The 17002-nt window shown below is 37.2% G+C and overlaps 3 protein-coding genes and 1 long non-coding RNA gene across 4 annotated transcripts; 3 read left to right on the forward strand and 1 right to left on the reverse strand.

Annotated features, from left to right (window-relative positions):
• Positions 1-222: 222 nt before the first annotated feature.
• Positions 223-2523, forward strand: LOC110863660 (catalase). The gene is made up of 4 exons (XM_035849949.1): positions 223-586; positions 677-735; positions 1542-2171; positions 2506-2523. The coding sequence occupies exons 1-4, from the start codon at positions 223-225 to the stop codon at positions 2521-2523; spliced, it is 1071 nt and encodes a 356-aa protein (XP_035705842.1).
• A 295-nt stretch (positions 2524-2818) lies between these two features.
• LOC110842368 (caffeoyl-CoA O-methyltransferase) lies at positions 2819-4824 on the forward strand. Its single transcript, XM_022088104.2, has 4 exons — positions 2819-2918; positions 3334-3713; positions 3881-4081; positions 4505-4824. Exons 1-4 carry the CDS (start codon positions 2879-2881, stop codon positions 4709-4711), a joined length of 828 nt encoding a protein of 275 aa, XP_021943796.2. The 5' UTR covers positions 2819-2878; the 3' UTR covers positions 4712-4824.
• A 4139-nt stretch (positions 4825-8963) lies between these two features.
• LOC110841849 lies at positions 8964-13780 on the reverse strand. The gene is made up of 4 exons (XM_022087548.2): positions 12480-13780; positions 12243-12381; positions 9998-10535; positions 8964-9209 (listed from the first exon to the last, which is right to left on the reverse strand). The coding sequence occupies exons 1-4, from the start codon at positions 12507-12509 to the stop codon at positions 9092-9094; spliced, it is 825 nt and encodes a 274-aa protein (XP_021943240.1). The 5' UTR covers positions 12510-13780; the 3' UTR covers positions 8964-9091.
• LOC118433876 lies at positions 13719-14902 on the forward strand. Its single transcript, XR_004833631.1, has 3 exons — positions 13719-13827; positions 14146-14604; positions 14672-14902. It is a non-coding gene; the product is annotated as an uncharacterized LOC118433876 (long non-coding RNA).
• The last annotated feature ends 2100 nt before the right edge of the window (positions 14903-17002 follow it).

Below are 17002 nucleotides of genomic sequence, written 5' to 3' on the forward strand. Positions count from 1 at the left end.
CCCCACCACCGCCCAACCCGTAAACGAGACGGGAAATATCATCGAATCCTTAACTGCGTCCCTTTCCAAAAAGGTCCTTTGCTTTTGCAGGATCAAAATTTCCAGGATTTTTTGGCGGATTTCGTCTAACAAAAGATTCCTGAAAGGATCGTCCACGCCAACGGGACTGGGGCACTGGGATACTTTGTTGGAAAGTACACAAGCGCGGGATTATTTACCAAGATGGGGGTCGAGGTTCCCGTGATGGCGCGATTTTCGACGACCGTCCTGGAAACGGGGTCATCCGATGGGGTCGAAGATATGAGAGGGTTCGCCGTCAAGTTTTATACGCAGGATGGAAATTACGATTTGCTCATGTTGAACATAAAAGCGTTCAATATTCGAGACCCGATCCTTTTCCCGAGCATTGGACGATCGAGGATGCGTCACCCGGAGACGTTTGTCCTGGATCCGGATACTTACTGGGATTTTACCTCGTTACGACCGGAAGTCACCTTTGGAACGTTGCTCTCCTTCAGTGATGCGGGACGGATGAAAAATTACAGGGAGATGAAGGGTTTCGCGTTGAATACGTTTAAGTGGACGGGTATGAAGTTGAGGGTTTTGATACAAAATTGAATTTTGACGTGTTATTTTGGGGAAATTTTGTTTTTAATTGGCAATTTTTTTTATGAAGGTGGACAGTGTGGGGAAAGCGTTTTTGTGAGGTATCACATGTTGCCGGATGATGTACAGGTAAATAATGGAAGACATCTTTTGGATCTGGGTATAAATTTGTATAATATTTTTTGAAATACATATGCAACATAATAATTGTTACATTATTTTTGACTTGCATTTTTAAAATATTTGTAATTTGTGGCCTTTCAAGTATTTATGTGTGTTTGTACATTAAGACTTTCGAATTTTACAAGTTTTTGTATCCGTTGTTTTTGCCAATTGCATAGTGAGTAAATATTTAATATCAAAATTACACCTCCTTTTTGCATCTTGTATACATAAATTCTATTTGTTGGACGATGCAAAATTACTCCATACTTATTGTTCAGTGGTTTAACCCTTTAACGTGTATGATTGACGACAAGAAAATGCATTAAATCGGTGACACTATAAGTATGTTGTGGTCATGGCGCGGGAGGAGAAATTCAGGAGTTTTTACTAAAACTCAAAAAACTGAAAAGTCAAAAATTTAACATTGCGTTGTATAGGGAAATATCCAAATTTTCGGGACGAAAATCTTCAAATTTAGAATTGTGTTGGCATAGGAGAAATCTCTCAAAATTGCAACAAATTTTAGGCCGCGGAGAGAAAATGGTGAAAATCAATGACCTCCTAGAAACGACAATTGTACAATTGTCTTCCTTCCGCGCCATGACCACGATTTTTCAGGACGACTTTTGTCGTACTCCCGAATTAAACCATTTCTTATAAAACGACAATTGTCGTCGTTACAGTTTAAAGGGTTAAATGAAATTGTTAAGTGGTTTAAATTATCAATCGAATTTGTACTATAAATTACATAATTTCTTTAAATATTTCAGGAACCTGTCTCAACATCCCCCTCCTCTTGTCCTTATGAAGACCCTGACCATTTCCGCAAAGATTTATACCATTCCATCAAATCATCCCGTTTCCCCACGTGGACTTTAAATATCCAAATAATGACCCCATCCACCTCCTCGACATGCACCTTTGACCCCTTCGACCCAACCAAAATCTGGCCCGAGAAGGAATTTCCCCTCATCCCCGTCGGCACAATGACCCTCAACCAGAACCCCTCCAATTTTGCCGAGCAAATCGAAAAGGTCGCCTTTCACCCGGGAAATTTGATCCCTGGCGTCGCCCTTAGTCCAGATCGGGTCCTCCATGGGCGAATTTTTGCATACAGCGTCGCCCAACGACACCGGCTGGGTCGCGACTTTAACAAAATTCCGGTTAATTGCCCGCTCCATAGAAATGAAAAAACCGAAATTTTTTCCAACCGGTTCAACCAAGTTAAATATTTTCCGAGCAGTTTTAACGGAATAAGTTCCCATAATGGCAACAGAAACGGAAATGAGGGTGGCGACATCGTCACGAGTGACACTGTGACACGTCCGGATCGCGGCCAAGAGGACAATTACCGTCAAATCGATGACTACTGGAGGGGCGAAATGTCCCCCGAGGAAAGGGTAAGGACGGTGAAAGCAATCGCGAAAAGTTTGGCCATGGCGAAACCAGAAATCCGGGAACGTTCTTTTGAACGCAATTGGGATCCGATTAATAAAGAATTGTCGGAAATGTTGAGGAAGGAAATTGAAATTTTGAACGAGATGAAATGCAAATTGTAAATTATGAAAATTGAAATATATGTAAATAAAGGAAATAGATGCATAATTTTGTAGAAATTTGTGACCATGGCGTGCCATTGGTTGGACGCTTGAACGTCGTTCTTAGTTTATTGTACACGTGTCGTGTTAATCCTTTTGTTTGTGGATAAATAAATATTTACATACACTCTTTTAGTTATCTTTCGAATCATGATACATTAATTGTTGCATAATTGTCTGGAATGCATATTTGCACTGGTGAGCACTGGTTATCACAATAATAATCACGTGCTACAGCTTTGCAGGTACATAGATAAGTAGGTATTTATGTAGTTATATTAAAGTATGTGCATACATACGTACATTTAATGTACACTACATGCATGCTTATACTTACATATGTACATACACATACAATCAGCCAATTAATTGTACATACGATAATTAGGATCCTATAAATTAAGGTGTTTGGTCATTAAGCCCCCTCATTCGCATGCATAGGGCAGACAAGACGCACAGACTTGCATACTCCTCAACGACAAGTTGCCAAATTTGAGAAACCCTGCAAAATGACGACATTGCCTAAAAATCCGTCCGAACTGGAAGAAGGTATAGTTGATAAAATCCATTTTTAATGCGAAATTTTAAACTGAAATATTGAGATAGATATTTTGATTATGATTAACATTATGCAGCTTTACCGATTTGGTTAAGAATTGCAGCCCAACAAACAATGCACTGATTTGTACATATAAGAGTCAAATTTACGCTGCTTACTCGTATAATCCCCTAGTTAGAAATAAATCAGTTGACGCCACTAGTTTGAATTTTTCCGAAATTAAAAAAAAACTTTGGAAATAAAAAATCCAAATTTTTATATAATTTTTGCCCCCATTATGCGGAAAATCGTTAAGAACGCAGTTGGTCTAATGATAAATAATGGCGTGCTTTATATATTTACGAACATTTTAATACCATTTTATATTGAGTAAGGATTATGTTCATCTATAACTTTAAAATTTAGTTGAATACACGGGCTCCCCGTTGGAACGGATGGCTGCTTGCCTCGCCGAAATTTTGGCGGACAACAAAAATCCCGCCATTACCGACAAATTGAAGTATTGTCACACTCTCGCAGTCGGGATTGAAAAGTATGTCGACGCCTTAAGCACGCCACACACTCCGCTCGAGGAGAAAGTCTTTCAAGACACGGCCAACGAAGATTGGGCGACAAGATTTAAAGAAGGCTTGGTCTCCTTCATCCCTCCAAAAGCGATGATGACGGACCAACCAGAAGCCGCTTTTTTGAGGGTGATCACCCAACTCACGAGGGCAGAGAGGATTCTAGAGATAGGAATGTTCACGGGGCATTCTGCGATTTCCTTTGCCGTGTCAAAGCTCGTGGTGAGAAATTTTTAGTATTTATGAAAGAGCTCTAATTTTTTAATTTCGAAATTTAAAAAAATCTGGACATTTAAAAACTTTAGCGATGTGCTAACCTGTTATTTGAAAATTTGACAATACATTTCAAGAATTTACTGTTTTGTGAACTATTTTGCTCTTGTTTTTAGAAAGAAGTCGTTTGTCTCGATGTGGAACCATTTTTTGAAACCTTTCTAAAAAAGAGGGTCCAAGGGACAGAATTGGAGAAGAAGGTGACGGTCGTGCTTGGTCCGGCAATGGAATCCTTGCAGGACTTAAAAAACAAAGGCCAAAAATTCGACATTGTCTTCATTGACGCAGATAAAACAAATTACCTCAATTATTACAAGGTGTGCAGCAGATTGTTCTAATTGGAGCTATTAATATCGATTTATCTGGAGCAGACACGATTTAAATTTTCAACTTGGTTGTCCATTTGCTATGGGAAACAGTATTATTGGGGGTGCTCAACACAACAATTGGAAATTCAGCATAATTTGTCAAGCATTGCGAACTGTTGAGTTTTTTGCTGGAATTTAATCAAATTTTCGTAATAAAATTTACCCAGCTAGTTCGTTCGTTTTCTTATCGAAAAAAAAACATTTTCGAAGTGAAACTTATGAGAAATTTATAAATTGTCTTAAATTGATTCAAGATTCACGAATTTGTACAAATTAATTAAGTGTCAAATCTATGTAAATCTATGTACATTTTCAAATTTCTATTTAAGCTTATTTTGATAAATGAACTTATTCAATTAATTATTTTTCTAGACGATCATGGACTCTGGGCTTTTGTCGGAAAGGGGAATATTTTTAATTGACAACGCCTTCTGGGGAGGTAGCGTCATTCCCGGTTTAAACGGCGGGTTGGGTTCAACTATTCACGAATTTAATGAATTTGTCGCCCAGGACAATAGGGTTGAACAAGTCGTGGTTCCAATTAGGGATGGCGTATCCATAATTGTTCAGAAACAGTAAATCAATTTTTACTAAAAAATACATTAATAAGAAATTGTTAGTCATAAATTTATGTGAAAAATTGGTTCACTAAATTTATTGTCATTCAACATTCTGACATTCTGATATTAATAAAAAATCCACAATCTGAATTAACATGGAGATAAACTCTAACCCGCGGAGGTATTATAGTCCTCAATTTTTTGGTAATGATTAAGCATACATTTTGTAACTAACGGAAAAAAATCAAAAACTCCTGTACCCAAAGCACGTGGCGTCACAATTAAAAACAATACTTTCACAATTTCAAAAATTACATTTAGATAAAAATTGTCATTTTTTTAAATATCGACGTCACATTTGCTTGGTTTATGAGTTTGGGCTTATTTTCCGCTGGTGGAAAATACGTCTCCTTAATTATCCAAAAATAGAGAACTATATTTAGTACCTCCGCGGGCAACGATTTGTCTCAAAGACATATTTGGAACGTATTTGCAAAAAAATTAGCAAAGTGAAATAAATGAAAAGATCCTGAACTCCAACATGTTCGTTTTCACCTTACCCTGCCGAATGTACTAGAATGTAGGGTTGCCGCGGGTAGCGAAAATGCTACCCGTTACCCGACCCGCTACCCGTAGCACAACTACCCGTACCCGCACGGGTACCCGTGCGGGTACCCGTTACCCGCTACCCGTTATGAGAATTAAGTTAAAAGCTAACCAAACTTCAGAATAAATTCGATTTAATTAATTATTTGCTCACTTGGGTTGATATGTAGTTTGAGATAATGCTATACGCAAGTAATGCATGCCATAATTTGTTTTGGGAATGTCACTAGTTGTTTCTGAAACCAAACTTTTTGACTTGCAATGGAACGTTTTTCAAACTACATCGGGATTTCTTAACGAATTATATCAAAAAATCAAGCCAAAAATTAGGAATTATCAGTTATCTCTTCCTTAACGCAAGCTTCCATGACGCGCCGCCTACGTCATAACAGTGACGTCACAACCCTACATTTTTAATTAAATCTCAGCAACTAGGACGAATTTCGAAATTCTGGTCGACGATATTGTAGACCATCCCGTTGTCGTTGTACTCGAGCCGACATCAAACATTTTGGTAGCTTGAGAATGGCTGGATGCCACAAATAGTGTAAATTCCATAAGAACACATGCTAATCATCAGGCAAAATTGGCTTATCCATATCGATCAATTTTAAATGCATATTTTTGAGCAGCTAATTATCAACAATAGCGGTGTACAGAATTTCGAAATTCGATTTCTAAGTCACGAAAAATTAGTTTGAAATTTATTAATATTGCTGTGTATTTGTGTATGTAAACGTATGGGAAATCTTGCGATGAGTCCGTGGATCCGCGATTACATTACCCGAATGAGCCGAATTATCCTATTATTTTACACCAGTTATTTTTATTTTGGCGTTCAAATTATACGAAATCATACGAAATTGAATAATTTGAACGCCAAAATAAAAATAACTGGTGTAAAATAATAGGATAATTCGGCTCATTCGGCTAATGTAATTCAAAGTCCAGAGGGGGTGCAAATTTCGCGCAGTTTAAATTACTCAATGATTTTTTGAGACGACCACGTCATGGAGGCTAGCCTTAAATAGCCCGTTTAAAGACAGCTATTAGGGGCAGAGTTCAAGGACCACCATGGTTTTCGTCCAGTGGAGGAAAAAGTTGCTGAACATTTACTTAAAAATAGAACTTAGCCGCCAATATTTTCTTTAAAGTGGACATTCCACGGAAAGTATCACGCGATTCTTAATTTTTGGCTTGACTTTTAAATACTTATACTTGCTAGACAATCTTGGTGTAGCTTGAAAGAAGGTTCAATCTATAGTTTGATTTTTTTAAATTTAGATTTAAATGAAGTTTTAATTGCAAAATCGTCTATAAATAACATTTTTGCTTCCAATCGGATTCAAGTTTTTCACCTTTAAAGTATAAATTAAAATATCGTCAGTCTTACATAAACACATACAAGTCAAATTGTTACTCATATTTTAGAGCAGGCAAATTATGCTTGAGAAACAATAATTTCTCCTCATTTTCGGGACGTGAAAAGCATTTGAGACTGAAGTAGGCTACTGTAGATTCCGAAAAGACACACGCTATAAACCCTAGTTGCTGGAAAACAGCAAATTTTGAATTGGATAAATAATAAATTGACGCTTTTGTTGGTAAATGGACTAACCTGCTGCTAACTTTCTTTGTGAACTGATTTATGTCGAAAATTAAATAAAAACTGAACTACCCGTTACCCGTGCGGGTAGCTGTCGCTACCCGCAGATAACGGGTACCCGCAAGAATTGTGCGGGTATGCGGGTAACGGGTACCCGACCCGTTACCCGCGGCAACCCTACTAGAATGTATGTACATACATGTATGTATGTGTGTACTGATGAACTGGGTTTTAGTGTGAGATTAGCCTTGCTGTTGGGTTATTTACGGTGCCATAAGTATTTTTTCGTGCCTTATATATTTTACTTACTTTCTAAAAAATTAAGAAACAAAACTTGAGAAAAAAATTAGCTGGGATGGCAATAATGAAAACCCATGGACCAGTAGGAGCAGACTTGGCAAAGCCCGAGCCAGGTCCCACTCTCAAAAATATATTTTTATTTAAGTGGGCTTACAATTAAGGATTCCCAGATTTGTTTTTACACTTCGTTTGCAATTTAATACAAAAATTGTACATTCTCAATTTCCCCACAACAAGTATTCCACTTATCTCAAACACAAACAGATGCTGCTTTCAAAATTTTTGTCTCAACCGACCCCACAAAGCCAGACATATCCACATTTAGCTTACATTTAGCTCTCATAAGGCCTGTCTTACATATGAGTGAGTAGCGTGTTTCGCGAAAATCCTTCCTTCCAACTTATAAACTTTGTCAATCATTGAGTCGAAGAGAAAGTAGTCGACTCTCTCTCGCTCCTTACTTTCTCTTGACATGCAAAGGTATAATTTTGCCCGGAGTGGAGTGGAGAGAAGAGCAGAAGAAGATGAGAAAGTGGTCTTGGTCGTGGTCTTGGTGGTGGTAAAAGGAGAGATGAGATGAGAGGAGAAAGTTGGTCTGCAGGTTAAACATGCATAGCCTCGAGCACACATCGTCTCGCCTCGTATGTAGCGCAAAGTGTGCATATAACACCTCACAAACTTTCCCTCTATTCACCTCGGACAGAAACGTTTAATCATAATTAAAAATGATTGATTATAAAGTGGTCGTTCATTAGGTTCATTTAATCTTGATGAAAATATAATTGCCCATCATCATCATCATCATCGACCAACCAGCCAGGCAACCAACGAACGAACCACTTTCTCCAGCACCTTCTGCAACCAGGGTTCGTGTGGGGTGGTGTTTTAGAGGGATTAAAGTTATTCTTGTGTTTTAGAATTGGGTAGAAAGTAAAATTTGCAAAATTTTTGCAACATGTTTTTAATCTGGCATGTTTTTGGCAACTATGTATTAGTTCCTTACGTACATATTTAAATCTCAATGAAATACAAATCGTAGATTAATATGTAAAACAAAATCTTTCTGTATTGTTTTACTACTGATGTTGGAGAAAATAAAACATCACGAAATTTGCATAGTTTTTAAAACAAATTTCAAAAATTCTTTGCATATTTCTAAATGAAATATGTAAAAATCGTAGAATTCTAACCAGAATCTGCTCATTTAAAAATTTCTCATAAATAATAAAAACCAAATTCCCCCCTTTAATTTTCGCAACCCTACTTTCTCCCCAGGAAATGGTGTTTTAATAAAATATTGATCCTTCCCTGCACCACTACCACCACCACCACACATTTGGTAGATTACACACATCCCCATGAAACCAAATGACCTACGACTAATCATCATAACATAACCGTTGGACAGAGTAAGTAAAGTATGTACGTCGGAGTGGATAAAAGCCATCATTTTCAATCCTTCCTCCATGGAGAAAGTGGGGAAAAGAGAAAGTGTAAGACATTAAGGGGAACGAAAAACCACTTGACTGCGAACCAAGTGCACTTTCTCTCCTGCTGAGTTTTCCCCAGGAAAAGTTACTTTCTCCTCCACTTTATTTTCTCAAATCGCCCCAAGTCATCAACTTTCTCCTCTCAGAGGACAACACAAAGGATGATCTTTCTCACTCGCTAAGTGGATTTGTTTACTTGGTCGAGGACACGACGACACTGATTGAGAGGATCTCCTCGTGGGATGTAATTAGTCGTCAAAATCAACATCTATTGTTGTCGTGTGAAGGTTTTATTATTATTAGAAAATCAGAGGGTATACACATAGATTAGATACACAGGTACGGTTTGTATATATGTATTTATTTAAGTATGGGTGGATGGGTGGATGTATGTATGTCAACCGTAATAAAATCTGAGTTCTTCCATGGAATAACTTTTTACGGGGGGAGGAGGATTGTCGTCGCAGTCGGAATCGTCGGTCGATGAAGTGCAGGATGTTGAGTCAGAAGAGGACCTGGAATTAGGAAGGAAGAGAGAAAGTATTAGATTTTAGTAAGTACTTAAGAGTGGAAATTAGTGAGGGAAAGTGAGGCCGGCTTAGAATTTAGGGTGGTATATATTTTCTGGTATTATTTTGTAATTTGTGATATTTATCATTGTTAGAGATCTAGGTAAGGTAAGTTGGTTTTTTATGACTGTGTCGTCTTACCCCGCCAGTTCTACGTGGCACTTATCTACATACCTGGACATGGAAGTTTTATATCATCCACGTCATGGGACAAGTGCAAAATTCGAAAAATTGCATTTTCTTTCGAAAAAAAGAAGCCGAACGAATTACCTCTTCTCTACAAGAATGACTATGCAGGATATTAACTAAGGAATTTATTTCATAAATGCCTACAATATTCTGGGCATAACCACGTCAAAGTCTCATTTCGCATCGCAACTGATTTGAAAAATAGTATGAGAAATGAATATTCCTATTTACTAGATAAGCCTGAGAACAATAAGCCCCATAAATTTTTTGCTGGAAAATAAATTTTTTAAAAACTGGACAAACTATGCTAAAATTATGTTCAATTTGCTAAAAATTGTATCATCTAAAGTACATATGCGAAAATTTCAAGATTTTGCTCCTCTTGTATAAAAATATGTATACAAATTTTGCCTTCATATTTATCCATAAAATGTTTATAACTATATCGCACATTTTATTATGCAATATATATAGCCCAGTTAAACCATGCGTTGACATGAGTACGCCGATTCCCAAAATAACCACAAAATCATAATTTTTCTCACATTTCTTCCCAACTGAGTGCCCCCTTATTCTTCCTCTTATTATTGTACCTCCTCCTCTTCTTCTTAATTTTCCACGTCCTCCTCCCACTCCTTCGATTACAACATCTCACCGAGCACCACACCACTGAGACGAAGCTGAAGTTGAGTAAACATGTAATCGCGACGACGAGTAGGACATCGTCCGTGTGATAACATTGCTCCTTTGTGAACGGCTCGAGTACTGTTTTCTTTACGGGATGACTTGTTATGATGAGGGCGGCTTTGTCCTCCTGGTCGTCCTGGTCGTGTCGTTGTCTGTTGTGGTGTTGGTGGTGGCGACGTCGGTGGGGCAGATCTTCTTGATTTTGATTAATAATTTCAGTGGTTTCGCTCAGCTCACGTTTCCTTCGCCGACTGGACGAGGACAGTTTGTCTAAACCGTGACGGAAATTTGTATAGAATTTGGTGAACTGGTGCCGTATCGAAGAGGAGATTGTGGAGAGGAAGGTGGGATTTTGGGACGATGTGAGGTGATGATGTTCCGGAATTTGAAGAGTTTCTGGAAAGAAAAAAGAGAAAGAAAGTGTGTTATGGAGATTTGACATGATTTTTGATTTATTTGAGAGAAGTGTGTTTCTTTTAAAGATCGGATTTTCGGATGTGTCAATGAACTTGCGATTCACGCAGGCATTGGCAATATTGTAAAATCTGTAACATTACAAACTTTTACAAGATTTTACAAATATTGCTTAACAAAATTAGATTACGAATTTTTGTAAACTTCCTCAGATCAAAGGCGTATCTTTATTTTGTAAAAGTTTGTAAAATTGTTTTATAAAGTGCAAGGATTTTACGTGTTACCAAGAACTGTGGGATTGTCTCACGTTATTTTATACAATTTTCATAGTTTTCAATTCGTAACTCTGAAAATATTTAAATACGTTATGATAAATAGAGCATAAGACTAGAATAAATAAACAAAAGTACCATTGTTATAAAATTTGAAAATATTTTGAGATTCTTGTCTCGTTTTTTTAAATTTTATATAGGTTTCCATTTCAATTGAAGGTGATGCTTTTTTAAAAATTTGCGACGCAATTTGATAAATATTTTGCAACATTTAGTACCCTCTTGTTTTTCACTTCAATTCTACATACACTTATTTATTTCTTGGTAGACAAAATAAATAAAAAATAATGGTTTTAAAAAAGGTAAAAAAAATAAATTTCGTACAAAAAAACATGTTACATAATCCAAATATGCCAGACTTTCTCCATGGTGAGAGCCCTTCTCCGTATTGTGTATATACATTTTATTAAATCTCTTTTCTTACACAGGGATGGAAAATCCGGTCTCAATGAAAGTCAGAGTGGGTGACCCGGTTTGCGGAAATTTCCTTTTCACCTCAGATTTTACACGGGTGGGAGAAAGTACAAGAGCTTTCCCCCTCCGATAAATCAGTCACTTTTTAAAATCATACGTGCTCAGGGTATAAATATTAGAACGAAATTTATGAAATATTACCGCATTTTGGGGAAAATTATGCCTGTGAGGGAGATAAAATGCATATATACCTGGTTATATATTCACATAAAATTAGTAGTTGTGTATAAAAACAAGAAGGGAAACCGATAACCGTGGAAATTTATTGGTAACAAAATTGTTACCGGGTCATGTACATAGATACATAGAAAATAAATACATAAAATAAATACATAAAATTAAATATTGTCTAATAAAAAATTTAATTTTTAGTCTTAAAAAAACTAGAATATTCTATTTTCAGGGAAAATTGGTTTACATTTCGGGGACCAATTTTTATTACCGCTCAGGAAAGATGGGAGCGAATGGGTTACATGTGTGCGTAATTTTGTAGAAATTTGTAGTCCCAGGTAACTACATAAATCCGGTAAAAAAAGTTTGCTAGCAAATTGATTCTATCAATTTTTTTTAAATGTCCTGGGTCCTATTGTTCACTTTAAAATTGAATCTCGGTCGTCTCATAAATGTTACAATTTGGTACCAAATTTTTACCAGTCAGACATTAGACACCGTTACCAAATGGATGATTGTACCGCGTGGGAAACGTGCACATATCAATACAAATTTTCAAAGATCAGTACAAACCACGGGTAACAATTTTCCACTGTCTGGTAACAATTTGTATTTTCTTAAAAATTATCGTATCGCTTCCAATTATATTAGCTCCACTCCTCCGGTAAAAAAATGTTACCACCATTATTTAGAGTGCATATTACACATCTACCTGGCCTATTGTCCATTATTGTTCCGCGATCCATTTCACCGTGCTGGTGCTCCCTCCTCCTCCTCGCCTCGACTTCAGCATTGAGGAAATAAATCACGCCAACGGAGACCAAGCTGGCACAAAGGAAGAGGACGCAGACCTGCAAAACGATGACAAATACGGCTTCAATTGAGATACACGACATTAGCGAGAAAGAGGACAAAAAAGAAGACAATTTCCGTTACGATGGACACACACCTGGGGCAAGGAACGAATCGTGGGGGGCATCCTCCTCTGATTTCCACGTTTCTATGGCAACACGGTGCAGTGGTATCACACCAAAAATACACACTTTTTTTAATTTCCGCGTGGTCGGTTACAAGTACGAGGACGAAAATTAATTACAAGTTTAAACGATTCCGAGCTGTCAGCCTGGTTGGATGGATCTTTTTAATTTCGTTGTCAGATAAGCACGCGAAGATAAGTCGGGGGCCGGGTGTAAAGAAAGTGGGCGATTTTCGGAGAATTTTCACCCTTATTTTTATCCGGGTACACTCTTACGAAATTGGTATTAATTCATTACTGCCCGTAGTATTTACATATGTATAAATTTGACTCAATCGGCTCGGTAATAACGAGCATTACCGTTTAGTAATGTTATGGTAATAAAAAATTAACCACTCAGAAACAAATTACTATCAAATTAATACCAACACAAGCTATGTTATCCACCAGATTTTTGACAATGTAACACGGAAAAAAATTGCACTTTTTGCCTAATTTTAAAAAATTCTCACATAATTTATGCACACCACCCCATAGGTTAACTAACAAATCCACTCCTCCAACTAATCACTCAAACAGAGAAAGATTATCATTATTGCACAGCCAGAAAGACTTTTTTGTTCGGAAGGATTATTAAGAAGCACATTTGAATAAATGAACTCTTCTGGAAATTTTGAAAGAAAATTTTCGAGAACAAAGTCAAAATTATGGTGATGAAAAAGTTGCGAATAAATTTTGATGATGATGGTGATGAGTTGTCGCGAGGGAGGCAGAGATATTAATTTTCTTTTCCGCGAGATGAGCCCAGATGCAAATAATGTTTACTGTTCTTGTGGTAACAATTATAAGTCTGGAAATGGGTACGTATCTACGTGCCACCAGATTTGACGCCACAGCACGCGGTTGGATGGGATACAACAGTTGCCAAAACAGACTTTTGTCTGTACGTTTGTATGGAATGGAAGGAAGCAGATTACGTAATAAAACGCACAGTTGGATATTTAATCAATATCCATCTCTGGAGAGTGGTATGTTCGAAGGCTGGAAAATAAATATTATTTCGTAATTAGGATTCAGTTCGAGCGAAGAGAACTCAGGGGAAAACTTCACCACGTGTAGAATTAGAGATCAAATGTGTTGTAAAGTTAAGGTAGTGTTTAGTTTCGGTAATGGATAAAACATTGTATTCAAGATACCTAAGAATTTTATGGCGTTACAAATAGGCGAGTAAATTGTTTCAAATTTTTTTTTCATAATTAGATTTTTTATCTGTTTTAGAAAATTATATAAAAAAACTGTGCTCGATTCCTTAAATCTGCAGGTAGGAAAACGTTTTTTTGTATAACTTGCCAAAAAGTTTGAGACGCTGTAAGTCTGTAGATTTTAATCCAGATTTGCTCCACACATTTCGTAGACTGTTGAATAAACTTTTAATTTCACTGAATTTACTGGATTAGAAATTGCGGAGTAAATCGTTTTAGTAAAGTTACTCATACTCAAAGGCTCAAACGACCGGTAATAAATCTGTCTAATTTATTAGTAGCTTTAAAAAAATCATGAGACGCTCTTCTCAATCTTATGTATGAAAGTTTACCCTAAATTTTAGCCAGATAATCTAAATCGTTGTAATTTTTTGCAGAATTCACAAGTAATATCGTTTCCCCAGGAAAATTATGTAAACACCAAAAATCCCACCAAACAAACCCACTTTAACAATGAGACTCTCTGGTCAATGAGTGAAAGCAGTGCAGTGAAACACGTCCACCCCGTCAGAACTCTGGTGAAAGACTGTACACAAAATTCATCCGAATTTTCTCCTCACTTCACTTTTGCTTAAAATCGATTCAACTTCGCAGCAGATTTCTGCCCGCTTTTCACTCCGTATTTAACACAGAATGAGAGAGAGAAAGTCTCTCGTTTCAGAAATATATCAAGAGCCATGCACGATACGTGCACTTTTTTGGGTTTTCTCACAGCCAGCAATTGAGCTCGTGTATGTATTCTTCTCAACTGAATGGAGGGAGAAAGTTTGTCAAGAAAAGGAAAAGAAGCACCACTAAAAATAAAGACAATGGAGGACAAAGAGATTGAATTTCTGGTAAATATCGCATCCAGACCGCGCTTTCTTTCTATTTATTTTTTATTTAAAAAACACTTTCCCACAGAAATGATGTCAAATCCAATCCACTTCCTTTTGTCTCAAGTGTTCTACTTATTTAAGAGGAGAGGAAAAGAAAAATGGAATTGAAAATTGATTCGCTTTTCGCTCGGTAGCCAATTCATGTAGAAGTGGTTTTGTGTTACTCCCGTGTTTTCATGCATTATGGATTTTTTTCTATTGTTTTTGTAATAACGGATCCAATCTCGTTAGTCGTAAATAGATGGTAAATTACGGAGGGATGAGCTGAGCTCTTTCTTGGTATGTAAGTAATTCTAAGCAGTGGCCGCGGAATGAGGGGACAGAGGGACAATGTCACTACGGTTATTCGATGTCCCCGTCATCTGCCCGTGTTAAATTTCAGTATTAAAACATTACCAAACAGTATTAATATATGATTCTACCACAGTGATACTGATAAGTAATACCGTGTAGGAATAACTCGGTATTAAATTTTGACCATTACGGTAGTAAATTTGTATGAAATGGTACAATTTTAATACCAATCGGTAGCACGTTTAATACTGAGAAATCAATACCTAAGTGACTTTACCAGATTTTTAACAGTGTAGGAAACGCCCCTTCATAAACCTACAATGTTACCGTCCCCACATACATATTTCCCCCCGGATTGCGCGGCCACTGATGCCACGTACGTAATTCTGGTGGAGAAAAGCATACGAAATAAATAAAGGAGAAAGTCGTACGAATAACAAATGAAGGCTGCGGATTACTTACAATGGTTTCTTGGCCGGGTAATAAAATTCAATCGATTCTGGTAATCAATGCATGGAAAAGAGGAGAATAAAATATTCCGTTAAAGTAAGTATAATCACATCTTCTCTTCGACTTGTTCTCTTTCTTGACAGGAAGATAAAAATGTGATGGAGTTATGTATTTCTGGAGTTATGAACTTGTTGCTGAATGTAGGATGGAACAGCATAACGGTTGCATAACCTTCCTGCCTTTATTAATCTTTCTGGCTGTCTGTCCGTCAACGGGATGACAAGAGGGAACGTGTTCACCTTTCTAAATGCTGTTTTTGGAAATAGACTTTTGAGAATGAAAAAGGAGTTCTTGGAAGTCAAAAGGTCATGGCGCCAGGTGATGCATAGGCATAGGTCATGATACGCATTTGTTTGATATTGTACACTGTTAAAAATCTGGTAAACATCGTACTGGTATTTATTTGGTAATAACTTCCTACCGGAGTGGTAGTAGTTTCTTTCTGAGTGGCAAATTTTTCATTACTAGAACATTAAACGGTAAAATTCCCATTATTACCGTGCCGGTAGAGTCATATATACTCCGGTCAGTAATGATTTAATACCAGTTTTCTAAACCTGTAGTAATTTACTACCGGAGTAGTATAGTAGTTTGTAATTTTTCATTACCACAACATTACTGAACCGTAATTCTCGCCATTACCATGCCCCTAGCATCATATACATACATACATATGTACTCCAGCCAGTTACATAATAAGTTAGTACCAGTTTTTTAAGAGTGTCGGTCAAAAGGTCATGACACCACTTGATACGCATTTATTCCTCATTGTATCACTATTCTTTTCTACTTTATTGGCATACGGTTCAAGATAAGCAGACAAAAATTGAAAACTACTAATCTGTGAAATTACTCTGTATTTGTTTTTCTCCCCTTCTTCCTCCACTATTGCATGCCTCCTCTAATTAGATTTCTTTGTTTCTCTCTCAAAAGAAAATTCAATTTCATCCAAAAAAGTAATAACCACGCGGGCTAACTAATCCGAGCGAGAGAGGAGAAGGGTTTAATGTTGATAGAAACTGAATTTACTCGTTCGTTATACACTACATACATACATATCTGTATTTAAGCTGGTTGGTGAGCTTACGTAGTAATCTCGCAACTTTCACTACGACTTTCACTTCACTTTCAGGCTCGGCTGGCTGCCTGAGATTTATGTAGGCCTCGTACATTCAGGGTACGAATACTTTGATGTATTCGAGGATAAGCGTGAGGTAATTTTTCAGCCGGGAACAATGGACATCCTCCTTTTCGAGGGAAAGTAGGGCGAGGAGGAGTGAAAGCGAGAACAGTAATCAATGTTGTATAGGATCATTAAATTAGAGAGGACGACTCGACTCCGCTGGTTGGATGGTTGGTTGGTTGGCTGTGACTTTCTCTCTCTGATGTGACATGTGACAATGGGATGCAAATTAGTTTGATGTCTCTGCATCCTCCAGGAGAGGAGAGAAAGGATTCATGGAGAGGAGAGGCGAGGCGAAGCTCTAGCGGGTCGGGGATCATTAGTCAAGTGAGATAAAATTTAGCTAGGCAGACAGGAATGGCTTTGGAC

The sequence above is a fragment of the Folsomia candida genome, unplaced genomic scaffold (genome assembly GCF_002217175.1).
Source record: "Folsomia candida strain VU population unplaced genomic scaffold, ASM221717v1 Fcan01_Sc001, whole genome shotgun sequence".
Taxonomy (NCBI): Eukaryota; Metazoa; Arthropoda; class Collembola; order Entomobryomorpha; family Isotomidae; genus Folsomia; species Folsomia candida.